At 44.3% G+C, this 16,998-nt stretch overlaps 3 protein-coding genes across 6 annotated transcripts in view; 1 reads left to right on the top strand and 2 right to left on the bottom strand.

The window, feature by feature from the left end:
- Positions 1-3,567, bottom strand: part of LOC118315907 (BTG3 associated nuclear protein) — a 31,299-nt gene extending 27,732 nt beyond the window's left edge. The window contains exons 1-6 of one of the 2 annotated variants that reach the window (XM_035643584.2): positions 3,432-3,567; positions 1,755-1,833; positions 1,532-1,644; positions 1,225-1,424; positions 931-1,020; positions 624-796 (exon numbers count right to left, since the gene is read on the bottom strand). In XM_035643584.2, coding sequence (XP_035499477.1) covers positions 624-796; positions 931-1,020; positions 1,225-1,424; positions 1,532-1,644; positions 1,755-1,824 — 646 coding nt within the window. In that variant the 5' untranslated portion in view covers positions 1,825-1,833; positions 3,432-3,567. Of the gene's footprint in view, positions 1-623; positions 797-930; positions 1,021-1,224; positions 1,425-1,531; positions 1,645-1,754; positions 1,834-2,516; positions 2,538-3,431 lie in introns of those variants that run through there. The other variant, XM_035643585.1, reaches the window with a different exon arrangement.
- A 459-nt stretch (positions 3,568-4,026) lies between these two features.
- ces2b (carboxylesterase 2b) lies at positions 4,027-9,163 on the top strand. Of its 2 annotated transcripts, none has more exons than XM_035643580.2 (14): positions 4,027-4,207; positions 4,345-4,506; positions 6,279-6,468; positions 6,549-6,690; positions 6,769-6,902; positions 7,055-7,208; positions 7,320-7,424; positions 7,534-7,632; positions 7,760-7,903; positions 8,041-8,118; positions 8,207-8,354; positions 8,470-8,619; positions 8,717-8,789; positions 8,887-9,163. In XM_035643580.2, exons 1-14 carry the CDS (start codon positions 4,042-4,044, stop codon positions 9,071-9,073), a joined length of 1,932 nt encoding a protein of 643 aa, XP_035499473.2. In that variant the 5' UTR covers positions 4,027-4,041; the 3' UTR covers positions 9,074-9,163. The 2 variants fall into 2 exon arrangements, with proteins under 2 accessions (XP_035499473.2, XP_035499474.2); XM_035643581.2 differs by having other exon boundaries at positions 4,138-4,255.
- Positions 9,164-9,362: 199 nt separating this feature from the next.
- Positions 9,363-16,635, bottom strand: fbxo31 (F-box protein 31). 2 transcript variants are annotated; one of them, XM_035643582.2, is made up of 10 exons: positions 16,014-16,635; positions 14,486-14,557; positions 14,005-14,091; positions 13,466-13,542; positions 12,874-13,041; positions 12,636-12,710; positions 12,395-12,504; positions 12,069-12,222; positions 11,416-11,798; positions 9,363-11,250 (listed from the first exon to the last, which is right to left on the bottom strand). In XM_035643582.2, the coding sequence occupies exons 1-10, from the start codon at positions 16,441-16,443 to the stop codon at positions 11,028-11,030; spliced, it is 1,779 nt and encodes a 592-aa protein (XP_035499475.2). In that variant the 5' UTR covers positions 16,444-16,635; the 3' UTR covers positions 9,363-11,027. The 2 variants fall into 2 exon arrangements, with proteins under 2 accessions (XP_035499475.2, XP_035499476.2); XM_035643583.2 differs by lacking the exon at positions 14,005-14,091 and having other exon boundaries at positions 16,014-16,579.
- Between the last annotated feature and the right edge of the window lie 363 nt (positions 16,636-16,998).

A 16,998-nucleotide genomic window follows, 5' to 3' on the forward strand; every position in this document is an offset into this window, starting at 1 on the left:
CTGTTCTGAACACCAAACTCCTGCTGACTAACATTATTTTACCATGGTAACCCACAGCTGCAAGCTACAAGAATAGAAGTTTGCCTTTAAAGATAAACATAACTTTCCCAAGTCCAACGAAAATAACCCAAACCAACAATGACAGCGAATTCAACTAAAAGCTTCCAAAACGTGAATGACCAATCATAATCAGAAAATGAGCAATCTGTGTTAACATCTAGTGAAAGTCAATCGTCTGTTGATGCCCAGGTATGTTATGGTGCTAGCAGCCTGGAACCCGCGCGTGGAGTTATTTAAATCATATAAACATAGGTTGATGATTAAAAGTAACCAATGGCCTGCAAAACAAAAGTATCATTACAGTACCGGATCAGGGGCGGTATTGTAAAAATAGAAGTATCAAAATCCTTACTAGTCTTCAACATAACAAAAATTATTTGTTATCCATATACACACTACAAGAAAACAAGGGAAATAAAACAAACTCAGGCTTAGTTTAGACTGTGCAAAGCAAACTTCTCTTTTTTAACTCATTCTCCAGTGTGGTTCGACAAACAAACAAGATAGTGAGCAGTGAACAGTAAGTGTGTTTCTGTGTCTCTATCAATAGCTTGGCGACATACCTTCTGAATTGAGTGTGATCAGTGTGACATTTTGGCCATTTTGTGCGTTGCTGGAATTGCCACTGTTGGACACAGAGTCACTGGCCTCAGAACCACTATCCTGCTCTTCCTGACTCTCCTCGGGGCCCGGCACCTTGACCAGGATCGTGTTCTGCCGGCGCCTGGTCACAGTACTGAAAGGAAAAACAAAATGTACAATGAGTGCATCAGGTTCTGTACAGTCTATTGCCTGGACTGAAAACTGGGGAAAGGACATTTGATTTTCACATTTCTGACTAGACTAGAACTGTGAATGTTAGCCACTCACTTGCTGAGCAGGTTCTCCAGCGGCATGTCCTCTTGGCAAGGGCCCTTTGGGTTTTCACTGCTCACAATCACATTTGTTTGTGGAACGACACTGGAGGAGGAGTTTGAGAAAACGATGATGCCACATCTAAACTAAGCCCAAGTAATGTGGTTCTGTAAGTCTGTAATCATAATAAAGCTTTGTAAAAGCAGAATAGAAAGAAAATTTAATTCTTCTCCATTGGACTGCACTCTACGCCTGAATCGAACACAATTTGGCTCAAAATGTGTTGGTGGACAGAGCTCTATAGCTTACCATCGCACTTTGTTCCAAGTTTGAGTGGCGCCCTGAGGTGACCCTGCAACCATAGGAACCTGAATAGGACTCTTGGCACAGGGCACCATGCTGTCCAGTTTGCGTCCAAGGGCTTTGCATGTGGCATCAAGAGCCTGTAACTTTGACTCAATTCCCTCCAGTCGCTGGCTGATTGATGCAGTGAATGAAACAAAAAGGTTCTGGGGAGACGGAAAATACGATTTTGCATGTATAATTTATCTCCAACATTTTTATTTCCTCAAATGACTGTGAAAATATATTTTTTTCTATTATACAAAGCTTGTACCTTAATAAAAGATATGTCTTGGTTGTTGTTAATGTTGTTCTCTTGACTGTTGCTTAATTTCCTCTTTTTCCTCTGAGGCCTTTCTTCATCATTTTCATGATTGTCCAGCAAGTCTGGGGAGAATCACATACAGATACACCCTCAAAACAAACATGAAAGCCATTTTTTTTATTATTATTGGAAGAGATAGGAAAATAATATGTTTTCACATTGCTTAGATTACCTGTACGGTCCTCCTGATTAAAGTCCTCCACTGTTATTTGCACAATTTCTTCCAAATCCTGCTGCGACATTGTTCACAGCTGTAATTAAAAAAAAGAAGGGCAGAATATTTCTTTACTGACATGCTACTAAGGGCAGAATAATCTTGAAGTTGTGTGTTGATGCCTCTTGTACTAGTCACACAACTGAAGTAATCACAAACAATATATTGTGCATTTCACTTGTTTGTTTGCTTCCCTGTTTCTTACAGGAATACGTTACTTCTGTCCAAGGAGAACAAAATCGGTCCAAATGAATGTAACAATATACTTTTTTTTCAGTAATGTTTTGTCTCGTCTGTAATTGTTAAGGTACGATTGCCACAATACTGCTTTTTTATGACGTTATACTGCTGTTTGTCTGTTCTTTGTCAGTTGAAGTGCTAATATAAAGGTGCTTTTCTGTACACATCTGATATCACATTGGTTTGCGTGTTTTATCAATATTGTGTATGCCCATTTGGGCAAGAGAAAGTTGTGATGTAGGCGTCATTTCTATACATCACATGGAAAAAGTTAAAATTCCTTAGTATAACTATAACTGTATGTCACTTTGGGTTTATTTGCGCGTTCATTTATTAGACAACATTTTCAGCATGAGGGTGAAAGTACATCTTATAGCTTCTCAACGGAGGATGTAACATTCATAGGTCAGTGTAAGTTAATCCACCACTGTCAGTTGTTGTTATTTGGGGGGGAGGTTGAGTGTGACTACTCATACTGACTGGTGCATGGGCAGCCACCTTATGGAATCACAATGATCCCCGATGGATGATGCTACATGTGTACAGGGGCCAGGCTCCTCGTCTGAGAGAGACAGCACCGGTGTTTGTGAGACAGGGAGGACAGATACTGCAGAGACATCGTGGCTCAGTGTTCTCACGGCTCAATTCCTCTGGTCACATATACTCATGGACTGCTGCAGACTTCGATCCATGTAACACAGAATGTTGGAGATGTCCTGATAATAACGCCACTGTGCCATCGTCGATGCTAACTGACTTGATATCGACCAGGCCGCCCCGCTTGTTGTTGAACGAGGGCGATGCTAGCTGTAGCGTTAGCTCCGGTAGCATTAAGAGATAACGGAGTAGGATGCAGCTGTTGTGCAAAATAAAAAGATCGTTTCCCTTTGGTGCAACCTACAGACGCCACCGCGACCATAAAAAAATCACACAGTGCTGCAGAAGAGTGGCGCTGGCAACGGCCAATCGCGTTGTGACCGGGAAGTCCACTGCTAACGGAGCGGCTACGTAGCTAACTGGGCGGCGGCGGAGAATGTGCAAAATAAAACAAACAACGAGCCTGACTTGTGGTGTTGTGTAACTCGAATTAATGCCCCTCGGCCGGGCGGAGACGGTATAAGTGCCGCGTGGCCGACTGGTCTGGACGAAAACAGACTAGCTAATGTTAGCTGGCGCTACCCGACATCGGGCTTTCCAAGCTTGCTTACATCTCGTCAAAGCTGACTCGCGGTTTAAGCTAGCGTGGCGATTAGCATGCTAGCGGGGCCTGAAGGCCGTCCTAATGTACGAACACAAAATCGAAAAGTGTTGTCGATATGATGTGATTCGGGCGCAGCCTCGTCCCTCCCGTGCTGCCACGCGACGCGTGTACCGTGTAAGATTGGGTTATATTACCGTGTGAATGATGAATTCTCGTGTTGTTTGTAGAGATTTCGATAACGGCGCCGTTCCTCGCGAGAGATGAGACCTCGCCTTCGCGTGCTGCCGCGCTCATTCGGTGGGGAGGGGGGAGGGGGGGTGACGGTGTCAAAACACAGCGGGAGTGACATCATGGAGACGTGGGTTCGACTCCCGTCCCGGTCGAGTAGATGCGCCACATGTATGGCAGCGACTACACAATAAAGGCAAAGTGGTGCATAACATAATGTCAAAAAGGAGCGACTGATTGGCAACGATATGAAAGTCGGAGTGTGACACACACTAATCAGGAACAATACGTCAAGGTAAACAAACGGGAAAAAACGGAAATGTGCAGTAATAATAAAAGTAAGATTCATTTTGAACTATGCCTCTGCTAGATGAATTTAATGTACTTTACTTGAGTATTTCTATTACTTCAGTCCTGGCCTACTAAATTTCAGAGGGAAATCATGCACTTTTATCTCGGTTACATTGACAGTGTTGTGCACTTTGTAACACGAGTCCGTCACCATTGAGCAGAATCCAATATGGAGCTTTCCGTAATTTAGAAGACGATTCTAAGTCAGTAGAATTTAGGACCAGAATGCAGACGACCAGAAGAGTCACAGAAAGTCTGACCAGGCTTCAGGGGAGCGGGGCTGAGGGTCGACGGTGCTGGGCAGGCGCAGGCAGAGAGGCAGGACCAACCACTTGTTGTGGTGGCGCAACAATTGGTCCCCCCCCCCACACACACACACACACTTCACAGGGTGAGTGATTCTGTGACAGGGCCGATCGACCCGGTGTCCTTAAGCGAGGTGACTTGGAGTTTTGGCCTATACGGCCCCTCATACTAAAACCTTTCACCTAGACTCCGTGAAACCTCCTCTCGCGTCATCTCTTGCAGGTAGTTCCCAGTTTCAGATCCGGATAAAAGCGTCGCAGGCGGCGCGCCCAGTGCGCACAAACCAGCAGAGAGACCGGAGAGGGACGATGAAGCTCCGCGCAAAGCAGACCGTCCTCCTCCTAGTGACCGTTGTCAGTGTGCGCGCGGCCGCAGACCGACATGGTGAGTACACTGGCGCCCGGGGAACGCGTCGCAGGCAGACGTGACTGCGTTACGGAACCTCAGCTCGGTGCTTGTTTGTCTCGTCCCCTCGCGCCCACATGCTGGTGACAGCGCCGGTATGAAGGTGGAAAGTCGCGTCCCATTATTGTTGTGATTATTTTGTCGGTGTAGTGTCTTTTTGTCCATATATGGAATCAGAGGGGAATATGGGCTTACTTCTCTTCCTTTGGAATGTTATGCAAGGGGTCTTTCAAGGACCCTTACCGCTCCTTTACTTGGCCTTGAGAGTTCCACGTCTCACATAGCATAACTTGATTCGAAACCAGGTGTTCCTTGTCAAGCCAACGATGGGCCTATAAATGTAACCCCCCAGGAAGAGTCGGGGGGGTTGTCCTTTTGGCCGGACACTCTCCAAGCTCTGCAGGGCTTGAATCGATGCTGGTCTTTTTGTAATAAACCTTTATATACAATCAAGACGGTGTCGGCGGACTTCTCTTCAATACATCTTCACATCATCGCTACTTAGTATACAACATCGGCGAGATGATTGTGCAAGAAATGGGAACGGAAATGTTAAGGGCGGTGTGATGTGATGCTACATCCTCTCAAAGAAGTTTGTAACCCTCTGTTCAAAACTGCTGCTGTTGCTTCGTGTCCATTGTAATAACTTCAGGGGCAAAACTCAGGCAAACCCTCTTCTTTTTCATGTTTTTTTTTTCTCTGTCTTTGATTTACTGCAGACCAACATAAGCGAGAGAAAATGAACTTCTGTGTTAACAAGTGAAATGCTTTGCCTTTAGGTCTGATTACATTGCCAATCTCAATAACTAGAGCTCAGGAGACTCAACGAGACGTTGTTGACTTGATGTTCTACCTTATCACTTAGCATTTTATTGCGCTCTTACCTTACACCTACATACTTTGTGAGTCTACTCTGTGTCCAAAGGTGAAAATCAGGTACCACACACATTAGTAGTCTCAATTGTTGAGGATCATCTAGATTTAGATAGATAGATAGATACTTTATTCATCCCAAACTGGGAAATTCTGGTTAATTAACATCCTCTCAAAGAAGTTTCCCCACTCTTTCTCCACAACTTTGGTGTTTGCCATCATTTGTAATAACCTTGTACTCGGCAGAGCGTGTCGAGATTCAATTACAGTATATAGGCATTAGGGCAAGAAGCCTGTTATGAATAAATACTCAGCATACAACTTATTTAAACCTTAACACTCTCCAAAGGTTGCCGGAGTAAGTTGCATGTCTCAACTGCATTCCGTGGGTCAAAGTTGAAATCAGGGTGCAGCGCTGCAAACAGACCAGCATGTGTTAGTGTGAATGAGATTTTTTACTAATCTTTGATTGCATAAAATTAAAGTTCCAATTATTGAGAAAAACTTAAAACATGAAGGAAAAAGTCCCCCAGGCCAAGATGAACAGAGAAACAACCAATGTTAATCAAATGATTTTTGATTAATTTACAGCTGATCAACTAACTGATCAATCAGTTTGTTCCAGCTTCCATTTACATGTACTTGAATTAATTAAATAAACAGAATGACAAATATCTGCGATGGGAAAAGTGCATCTTTCACATGGCTGAAATCAAATTGGTTCACGTGTCAGTTGCACCCAGTCGTGCAAAATGTGGAATATCTGCACAATCTCTATTTGTTACACATCTATAGTTCGTGTATTTCCCTGGAGAATTAAATTGATGAATTGTGAAGCGTCACATTATGATTCTCATTCAGTCTTAATATCCTGACAGCGCCAGAAATCCACACGGAGCTCGGGAGCCTGAGCGGTGAATATCTGAGTGTGAAAGGGGGGATTGGAGTCGATTCCTACCTGGGTGTCCCGTTTGCCAAGCCACCAGTAGGCCCCACTCTGAGACTGGCTGCACCTCAGCCTGTAGAGAGATGGGAAGGAGTGAGAGATGCCACCAAGCAGCCACCCATGTAAAGCACCCACATGCTCCAGCTATTGCACATCACACTAGTGGGAATCATGTCCAACAACAAAAACTTCTCCTTTTCAGGTGTGTCCAGAATAAACAGCTTTCCCTAGATCTGCTTGCACTAGCTGGTTTCGTGTTCCAAGATATTCCAGACCTTTCCGAAGACTGCCTCTACCTCAACATTTACAGTCCTGCAAGCAGAGCTCGCGATGCTAAGCTGCCAGTAAGAACTCCTTGTTGCAGGTTTTGAGCAATGTTGCTGAGAGCTCAAAGTTAAAACGTCCTTTTTGCTTAACCCCAGGTCATGGTCTGGATCCATGGTGGAGGGTTTTATATGGGGGCTGCTTCAATGTATGATGGCTCCGCCCTGGCTGCTTACCAGGATGTAGTTGTGGTTGTGATCCAGTACCGCTTGGGACTTCTGGGATTCCTCAGGTAAAAAAAAAACAAACGTTGCTAAGCACAATGGACATGCAAGGATCACTTTATAGTATTTTTGACCTGATATGTGCTAAATGTGAGCAAAAATATTAAAATTAGATACATTTTACCAGCCTGGTAGACTATAACTGTATGTTTCTGTCCAGCACTGGAGATGAGCACATGTCTGGTAACTTTGGAATGCTGGACCAGGTGGAAGCTCTGAGGTGGATCCAGCAGCACATTCACAACTTTGGTGGAGACCCAGATTTAGTGACGGTATTTGGGGAGTCTGCTGGTGGAGTGAGCGTATCACTCCTGGTAAGATTCTGTCTGCAGAGATGGTACCTCAAATAAGTATCACATTGATGTCACTGCAGAGTTACTGCCATCAACAGAACCTGCCTTTTCTTCTGCTGCTTCAACCCACAGCTTCTCTCACCGTTGTCCGATGGCCTGATCCATCGCGCCATTGCTGAAAGTGGCACTGCTGCAATGGACGCACTTGTTTTAAATAATCCTCTACAATTGGCACAGGTTAATTATGTATATGTTCATTCTTTTGTGCGCAAACAGTGATCAGTGCTGGAGGATATATCTTTGTATTACAACATTTTTCAGATGGATCCTTTTTGTCCGTCCTCAGATTGTAGCAAACATGTCTGGCTGTAGTCTGGAAAGCACTGAGAAGATCGCCCATTGCATGAAAAACCTTGACGTTGATACTTTTGAGTCTTTTGGGAAGGTGAGATAATTTATACGCAACTAATATCGCCTGACTTGATGAGATTAGTTGACCACGACCCTGTGTTTTATAAGAATTCTGTGAAATATTTGGATTTTATGTAGATGTTTCTGTTTGTTCTCTCGAGGATACACAATTAAGAGTAGGCGTAAATCTGGACGGACACTTCCTGACGAAACCTGTGAATGAGCTTTTCCACAAACACGAACTTCGCACTGTGCCGTTCATGACTGGTGTTAATAATGATGAAGGGGGCTGGTTACTTCCTAATGTAAGTGCAAAATGCTTAATTGTTCTTGAAAAATGTGACTGAAGAGCTGACTGATCAGCAGATCAGACCGTGAAAATGCACTTGTTTTGCTGCTGTGCATGTCCGGAATGTAAACTGCAGCTGCCTTGTCCCCTCAGTTTATGGCTCCTCCAAACTGGACGGAGGGGGTGGATCGTGAGCAGGTCGTCAACATGCTGTCCATATTCTACAATGATGTAAGACAGACACCGCCTGACATTACAGCATTTCTCCTCTTTATCATGCTCAAGCTTCTCATACAAACACGTCTCTCATTTTCTCAAGCCCAAAGACGCGATCATCGTAGATTTGCTCACAGATGAGTACATTGGAACTGGTGAAGATCGTGTGAAGAACAGAAATGGATTAACTGAGCTGATAGGAGATATTCTATTTACCATTCCAGCTATAAAGACTGCTAATGCCCACAGAGGTAATTTTCTATAGTTTTTCCATATTATGCAAAAGTATTTAAGAACCACCATTGAAATGTAGTGTCACACATTGAATTTCCAAAAAATATTTCCCACCCATTTTTGTGCTACCAGATGGAGGCGCCCCTGTATTCCTGTATGAGTACCAGCATGCTCCCAGCTTCCTGCAGGCAAAAAGGCCAAGCTTTGTCAGGAGTGACCATGGAGATGAAATCATCACAGTACTTGGGCTTTGTCTCACTACTACCCATGTCACATTCACAGGTAAGCGCAATATAAAACTTACTGGATGGATAATGTGGTCGCCTGTTGCTTTTCCTCGAGTGCTCCAAGTGTTTTACCAAATTGATCATATTTTCAGACCAGTGTCTTGAAGAGGAGGTACAACTTAGCAAAATCTTGATGAGCTACTGGGGCAACTTTGCTCGCACAGGGTAGGAATTGCCTGTCATTATACAGTAGGTTTTCATATACGTACAAGGGGATAAGACCAACATTTTATAACCTGTTTGTGCGCCCACGCTTCTGTAGTTCTCCTAATGGGAACGGCCTTGTCCACTGGCCCAAGTATGGAGCAGAGGAAGAGTACCTGGCAATTGCACTGAAGGAGCAGGTAACTGGTCAACACCTGAAGCAGGACCGGTTTGTCTTCCTGACTCAGACCATCCCAGAGAAGGTCCAACAACGACGAGAGAAAACGGAGCACTCCGAGCTGTAGAAAAGTCGTCTCTCCTTTCTCCACTCCGTCTGTGAGACATTTGTGAAACTAATGGGAGAATAAAAATGACATTTTTAACCAACTGAAAAACATATGTTACGCTTATTGTAACCGTTGCAATGTACCACACATTGTGCAACATCCTCAGATTGGGTTGAGTATCATAGCACCGTTGTGTCATAAAGATCTGAAGATAATCATTGGAGGGGATAGGTGACACTCGCTTTCTTACATTACAGCAATGTGATACAAGCTATAGAAAGAAAATAAACTGATCCGACAAGAAAGGTTCCGTTCAGTTTATTTTTATTACTGAGAAGAGCGCTTAAGCTGGAAAAGCTCCCTGAAGTCCGATGTGAGGAGTTCAATAGGTCAAACTTGAGTTTGTTTTTCCACTAAATCAGGCGTGTGGCATTGAAAATGGTATAACGCAACACAAGGCAAATCAGTCAGAAAGCTGGGTGCACAGGGCTTGCAGACAGGAGAATGTATGAAAAGTACGTACTAAAGCTGAGAGGGAAAATCAATAACGTGTGGCAAAATGAATGAAATGATGCAAAAAAGCAGTCTGATATAAAAGTGCTGGCCAGTGGCTTTGAACGATTATTCACTTTATTGCCCAGAAAAGTGCACTTGGAGTAAGAAAGCTACTGGACACTACCATCAGGCCGTAATGATAAACACAGACACTTACTTGGTACTTTGAGATCGGTTTGAGCGGTTAGTCGGGGGAATGTTGAGCAAGCTTGGTCTCAAGTTTGAAAACATTTGAACTGTGTGTGGGGGAGGGGAATAGCTTTGCAGGCATTAAGCCAGGCAAAGAATGAGTCAGCCATTTAAACAAACCACAAATGTCATACAATTCAAAAGGTTTGTTTCAGAAACATGATTATATTCAAGCACATAATCTGTGTAATTTTGATACTCCTTATCAAATATGGTTGATGGTTATGTAATTCTACTGCAATTCATCTTTCAGTCCTACAAAATATTTTGCCTCGTGTGGTGACATTAAAAATATGTCTGATGTAGGACCATGAGCCGGAGCATATCACTGAAAAAGATATTACTCAAGTTCAAAGAACAAAAACATATCAGTGCGTTCAGAGCCGGCTGATGACGCTACATCGTTTGATAAGACAGCACGTCCTTTTTTCGTCAGTGGTTCGAAAATGCACAGTTGTAAAACTCACTGACAATGTTTGACAAATCAAAAAAAAAATTGAACTTCATACATTTTTTTCCCTATACACATTGATAATTTTGTCCTGTTTTTAACTGACTTGTGAACAAGAGAAAAAAAAGACCTGAGATGCTGTCTTTTCTAAATCTGGATGTCTCAAAACAACGAGAACAACAAAACCCTAATCTTAAGAGCAAGGCATGCTGCTTCATGAGAGTAAACATTATGTTCAGATAATGATTGAATGTGGGATGATTAGATCTAAATCAAATGCAGCATGCACTCGAATATGTTGGGAACTGAAAGTATTAAAATTATATATATATATATATATATATATATATATATCAGAATACCATGGACACCGTTATCTTCTTCAAGCAGTAATAAGTAAAGACATGGTTTTAGAATAAGAGGCACGTACAGTTTGATCCATAGTAAGTGGTAAGAAATATGATTTTGCTCCTGCAGGGAATAAATAAATAAATTAAAAACCTGTTTTAAGGTCACGCAGAAGTGTCCTGTTATCTTTGCCTGGAGAGACCTTTCAAAGTTCTCGCATGTGAGCAGGAGCATGGTGTGCAAGGTCAGGGTGACCTGAATAGCTTCATTAGACAGTAAAACACAAATTTCGTGACACAGGTGATAGTTGGAGAGTTATGGGCGTGAGCTAACACAATGGTAATATTGCCAGCAGATGATAGAGGTGATTCGTGTGTAATGGTTGTTGTTATCGCGTTGTACTGCTGGAGGAGGCTTAAAGCTTGCAGATCAGGATGTCCAGGACTGCATGTTGTGCAGCATGGCCTCAAAGCGATCCATGTTTGGGGCGTGAGCGTGGGCCAGATTGTCCGTCAGGCGACTGTACAGGCTGAAAGACTTTAACTCCAGCCAGATGAAACCAAAGCGGTCCTCGTCAAACAGCACAAAGAGCCCTGGGGTGCGTTCTGGACTGGTGAAACCGTGCCCTGCGATCAGACCTGTCCCATAGAAGCTGAAATGGAAGAAACATCAATTAATCCATATTGTACATGGATTACCACTTGGTTATAGAAAATTGAAATGAACTTTCAACAATGAAGCAATCTGCAAAAGATCAGGTTCAATAACGGCGCTCAATACTTAGCATTTTTCATGTCCTATAAAGCCAAGTTCTCACCATTTCCTGCAGGTGTGAGGGTAAACCTTGTTGCGAGCCATGACCCCCATGGGCAGGACAAATGGCTGGGCGTCTAGAGGACTGGTGCTGCTGCTGCTGCTGCTGCTGGGGCCAGGCTGACAGGCGTCTGAACAGGCACCATGGTCTACCTCCATGCCTTCTGCTCCGCTGGCACCACAGGCCGCCTCTGCTGCTGCACCGCTGACTGCGGAAGAGGCGCTCTCAGCACGCCGTACCGATTCCCTCTGCACCTCCTCGTGCACCCCCAGTACGAGCCGAGACAGTTCCTCTATTTTGCACTGCTGCTCCAGGTCTGGGAGGACCACGGGCCGGTTCAGGTCTACATCCAAAGTCAGTTGCCCTGCAGGAACGTTGGGGTCTCCCTGCAGGAAGGAGTAGGATTTAAGTTTGCACCACTGGCATTTGGTTTCTTCAATTTGTCATCCACTAGTTACAGAGTTTAAAAATCTGCCATTTAAAAGGCACTAAAATCACCAGTGATGAGTGCATCATGAATTTCGGCCGAGTAGTGTGTTTTTGAAGAAGAGGAGGATGACCGAAACGACATTAAATGATTCACAGGAAACCTGCGATTGCACTGAGGAGAGATTCTTTTTGAGACAAGCTCTGATGATGATTATTTGCCAACTTACAGTGAGCTTGGTGGCTCTTGCAGAATTCCTATGGAAACTGAGCATGACAATCTCCAAGCCGTGACTGCCATAGGTACCTTTGAAGAGCCCAGGCTGCAGCAGGGCGGAGGGCATTGCCGGAGGAAGGTAGATCCTCCTGTATGTCAAGCAGTTACTGTAAAAAGAAAGCACGTAAAGGGTTATACATTCATCCACAAGAGAAATCAGAACAGTCTCCTCGGTTAAAATGCTTTTCTCGTCATTAATGATAAACCCATAAGAGAAACTGACGGCATTAAACTAACTGGCATTTGGTTTCACGTGTGATGTAAAGAAAACACTCATACTCATATTGGCTTGTATATATGAACTTCATCAGGATGAGCTCCTGCATGTGCTCATGGAAGATTTCTTCCAGCGTTCGGCCCCATTCTTCCTCCAACCATGTCCTGAACTCCTACACACGCACGCACACACAAAGTTATCAAACATGCAGGATATAGAAGTATAATCAAGCATGACAACAGAATAATTACAAACAGATCATCAAAAGATTTCAGGAAGTAACAGTTTACTGGTTTGGCCTACCTCCTGCCGGCCTCCTGGCATGCGGTGATGATCAGTCTGGTTACACTTAGTTGAAAATTCATCCTTCTTGACAGTCTGAAAATAAAGGGGTATGACACACATCGGAGGATGGCCTATTTTATCAAAAGCCGCTAACCTCAAATTAAAGTAAAATCAGTTATCTGTCTAAAGATAAACATTCTGCTGAGGCCCATTACTTTGGTGCACAGGGAGGACTTTATGCAGCTCAGCCCCTCACCTGTATGTCTCCCTTGTGGGGACCCTTGTGTCCGTACATACACTCCACTGTGGCCTTTTGACTCTCCAACATGTGGACACGAAAGAGTGGCCGTCTCCTCATGGCATCCTCCACACGGGGGTCATGGGGTGGCAAATACATCCAGCCGATGATGAACCGCCCATCCACCTGAATGAAAAAAAAAATACCCTCAATAATTTATCAGCCATTGAAATGATCCTAAATTATGTCAGGTTTCCTGCAAAAGCAAAAGCTGCTGAATATTGCTGCATCCTAAATAATTTAAGATTAGATAATTCTTTATTAGTCACACAACACGGACATTTGCAGTGTTACAGCAGCAAAGGAGATTTTAAAAATAGAAGAAACATCAGTAAAAAAAATGAATAAATAATAAGTAAACATTTTAAATAAATACAAGGAATAATAGGTAATTTATACAATGTGAGCAGGATGTATACAGTGTGAACAGAATATACAGTGTAACCGTATTTCACATAAAAAAACATATGAGAATTTGACTGTAAACTGTAATGTATAGTCACTGTTCCTCATCTTAATGTAAATGTCTGGACTGAGAAATACTACTCACCACAACATTGAGCAATCCACCATAAGGGCCTATGTCAGGCTGCCATAAACCCAGGATGTGTCTGTATGGGTGAAGCACTGCAACACAAGAGCAAAGCATCACACCAATATAGTCGTCGTCTGCACTGATGCACCAAGCTATATTTTGAGCATGGTTAAAAACACAAGAGAGCAGTGTTAAAATTCACAGGCCGAATTTTTTGTTTGATGGTTGTCAGGATGGAATTTATGAGATTTAAAGCCCAGGAGAAGAAAGAGTAAACTGACCGACATTCCTGCCGGCCAAGTGTCTAAACAACACACGAGTTGTCATGCATTGTCCAATTTCACACAAACAAACCCTGCAGAGAAGGTTTATTACCACATTTACTGTTCTCACTCACACACACACACACACACACACACACACACACACACACACACACACACACACACACACACACACACACACACACACACACACACACACACACACACACACACACACACACACACACACACACACACCGCAGCCACCCACGTTGAGGCCAGTGTACATACAGTGTGTGTACACGCCTCTATAGTCCATGTGCTCGTAGTCCGGCAGGAGCTTCATAAAGCGCCCAGACTTCACCCTTGGGTCGACACCTGCACGAGGCACAACACAGGCATGTGTAGAGAGAGACTGCGGACCAAGGTTGGCTCAGTCCAACGCAGCAGCACCCTGGCGAATTAATCAATGTGCCAAAAATAATCTATTCAAAAGAGTCAACAGGTGTCACCACCACTTTGCCTGCAGAATAAGCGCCGCACCTCAGGGGATAAACAAAGCAGGAGCAGATGGGGGGAGGATACATTTTTTTTTTTTTTTTAAGTTGTGCAATCAAGAGTCTGAGTAAAAGTGGGACAGAGAACCCACGTCCACATGACAAAGTGCTTTCCCATGTGCATCATGACATGATGGAATAGGAGAGAAACCAAATACTCCACTTGGATCACTTAATGGATGAAATGATTGACAATGAAATTGAAGACATCTCACGTTTAACATAGAGCTCCTGGCTGGACACTCCTCCCACTTCCATCTTCCTCAGATCCTCCTTCATATCAAACTCTGCGGAGAGAAAACACGCGAGGATGATCAACATGTCATTTAAAACTTATTAGGGTGCATGCAAGGTATCTGTAATCAGTGTTAGTGGTAATGGAAATTGCTATACGGGGATGAAGGTTTTTACACAGTGTAGTCAATGATCTCCATATTTATCAAATTCATAATGTCAACCGCTGTGTTACACATTAACTTTGTGACTCGAGTCAGCAGACACAGATGTGATCTGAACAAGTCTGCTACGCAGAGAGATTTCTAAAAACCTGAACTGAGCCACACGTGAAATAAGCAGCTCTTTACTACTTATCGTTGATATAATTGGATGCTTTGTATGCTGCATGACTGTCAGCACCAAATATACCTGAACATACCTGAATGTTTTTGTCAGTAGCCTATACGTTGTAGTAAAAGAAGCCCTAGTAGTCCCTATCGAATTGCTGTCGTTTGTTCCTGTCCAAAAGTAAGTGCCTTGTTTCATTAAGACGCTGACGCTAGATTTTCTGCTTTCTGTCTTTTCAGAACCTTTGCTATATCTCTGAAAATCAGGGCTCTAGGTCAAAGTGTTTTCGCAGATTTGAATAAAGAACAACAAGTACCTTATTTGGACTTCTTTCAGAGATTTGACAATTAAAAAAAAAAAAAATAAGTGGCTTCCTAGCTTGTGCCTGGTGGAGCTAGAAATTGTCTGGCACTTAAATTTGATAAATGAAGTAGGGTTGTATTCACCGATCAGCCACAACATTAAACTGGTGTTCTTCCTGGCGTTATGCAAGTCCCTCTCATGCCGCCAAAACAGCATTGACACATGGACTCCACATGACATGTGAAGGTTCCCTGTGGTGTCAGACACCAAGACTTTAGCATCAGATCCTTGAAGTCATGTGGGAGCACATTTTGTTTGTTTGTTTGTGATTTTGTACTGCAACAATCTTTAATTTGATTCACCAGAATGGAAATATGTCACTACAATATCACATAAACTCCATTCGTTAATGAAAGCTGAATTTACCAACTGCCCTGATCGACTCAGCGCTGCGGCTGGGAGGGGATAATCAGGAGGCAGAACTTTTATATTTGTGCAGAATGTTTATGTCTGCTCCATGTGCACGTTATGAAACATTTGCTCACTGAAATTGTGGCATAATGTTGTGTGTGTGTGTGTGTGTGTGTGGGGGGGGGGGTTGATCACGATCATGCTCAGTCAAGGTCCCCCAAAACGCTGAGGACGGCCCTGCATCAAGAGTCGTATCACATACACAGAACGGAGAACATGGGCCTAACAACAGTGACAGGCCCTAATTCCCTTGTGGTTGCCGAGTACTGATCGATCGAAATGCTTTCAGAGGGAAACATTTGACGGGAACCACCCAGAGCTTCCGGCCCCTGAGCACTGGCACTAGATAACCCTTCGGACAAGCAGGAGTCTGACAGGAACATGTGACTCGATCCACATATTTACCTTCGATGCACCGCCTCCTCCAGATCGTCTCCGTGTTGAGCAGTTGCCTGAGTTTCTTGCAGACGAGGGCCACGCTCGGCAGCGCTGTCCCGGGCAGCCGGGACAGTATCTCCACCAAGAGTTCCGGCGGTAATTCCACGAGTGTCTGCGGGTGCGGGGGTCCCGTGCTCGCCGTGCGGTTCGCGCAGCCCCCTCTGTTGAAATGGCCGCAGCCATATTCACCAGCGTCACTCGGCCCTGCAGTGGCGACGCCGCCCTCCGGGCCGCCGCCGCCGCCGCCGCCGCCGTCGCCCGGCCTCTGGCCCACGATCCTCTCCCCTTCTTCCTCGTCCATGTCGGAATCGCTTCCCTGACCCTGCTGGTTCTGCCGCTGTCGCCTGCGGCACCTTCGCGACTGACCCACTCCGCAGAGCCTGGCGCAAACAGCCATCCGTAGTCACCAGACGGGCAACATTACATCACCGTACGACAATATCCAGCGGCAGCTGCAGTCTGACTGATACCCCCTTCGCGAGCTTGGGCAGAAGCGTCTCCTCCGCCGACGTCACCTCGGCGCGACGTAAAGAGCGCAGTGACGTCAGCTTCCGCCATGAGAAGTTACGCACGGTGTGACTTTTACGCAGGGTTATGGATTCGATCACCCCTGCGTAAACAAGAGACGAGTAATGTTAGTCAATGTGAAAGAGATATTTAGCGTATTGTCAAGGCAGCAACAGAGGCCAAATGAATTAAAAAGGATTCATATTAAAGAATGACCATCTACTGCCCTCTGTCGTACGTACCCTGCAACCTCCAGGTCCTCTGCAAGTCTGTATCTATTGGAAACATGAATACAAAATGAGTGCAAATTCCCAAAATACTTAGCGAGTACCCGCTGCCTCATGTTTCCAAATATCGATCTCAATGTATCTCACAGATCTACTTTGATTTTTGAAAGTGGTCAGTAGCGTCGGACTGTCTGCATAGGTATCGAATCCTCGCCTGG

This window comes from Scophthalmus maximus, chromosome 7 (assembly GCF_022379125.1).
Source record: "Scophthalmus maximus strain ysfricsl-2021 chromosome 7, ASM2237912v1, whole genome shotgun sequence".
NCBI classification, from domain to species: Eukaryota; Metazoa; Chordata; class Actinopteri; order Pleuronectiformes; family Scophthalmidae; genus Scophthalmus; species Scophthalmus maximus.

Bases quoted from the DNA above. Each gene is read 5' to 3' on its own strand.
- ces2b (XM_035643580.2), top strand. From the start codon at position 4,042: ATGCAGACGACCAGAAGAGTCACAGAAAGTCTGACCAGGCTTCAGGGG. The intron at 6,903-7,054 runs GTAAAAAAAAAA...GTTTCTGTCCAG, and splicing joins GGACTTCTGGGATTCCTCAG to CACTGGAGATGAGCACATGT. The intron at 7,904-8,040 runs GTAAGTGCAAAA...TTGTCCCCTCAG, and splicing joins GGGGCTGGTTACTTCCTAAT to TTTATGGCTCCTCCAAACTG.
- fbxo31 (XM_035643582.2), bottom strand. From the start codon at position 16,443: ATGGCTGTTTGCGCCAGGCTCTGCGGAGTGGGTCAGTCGCGAAGGTGC. The intron at 13,543-14,004 runs GTATGTACACTG...CTTGTGTTGCAG, and splicing joins TAGAGGCGTGTACACACACT to TGCTTCACCCATACAGACAC. The intron at 11,251-11,415 runs GTGAGAACTTGG...CTTCCATTTCAG, and splicing joins CCTCACACCTGCAGGAAATG to CTTCTATGGGACAGGTCTGA.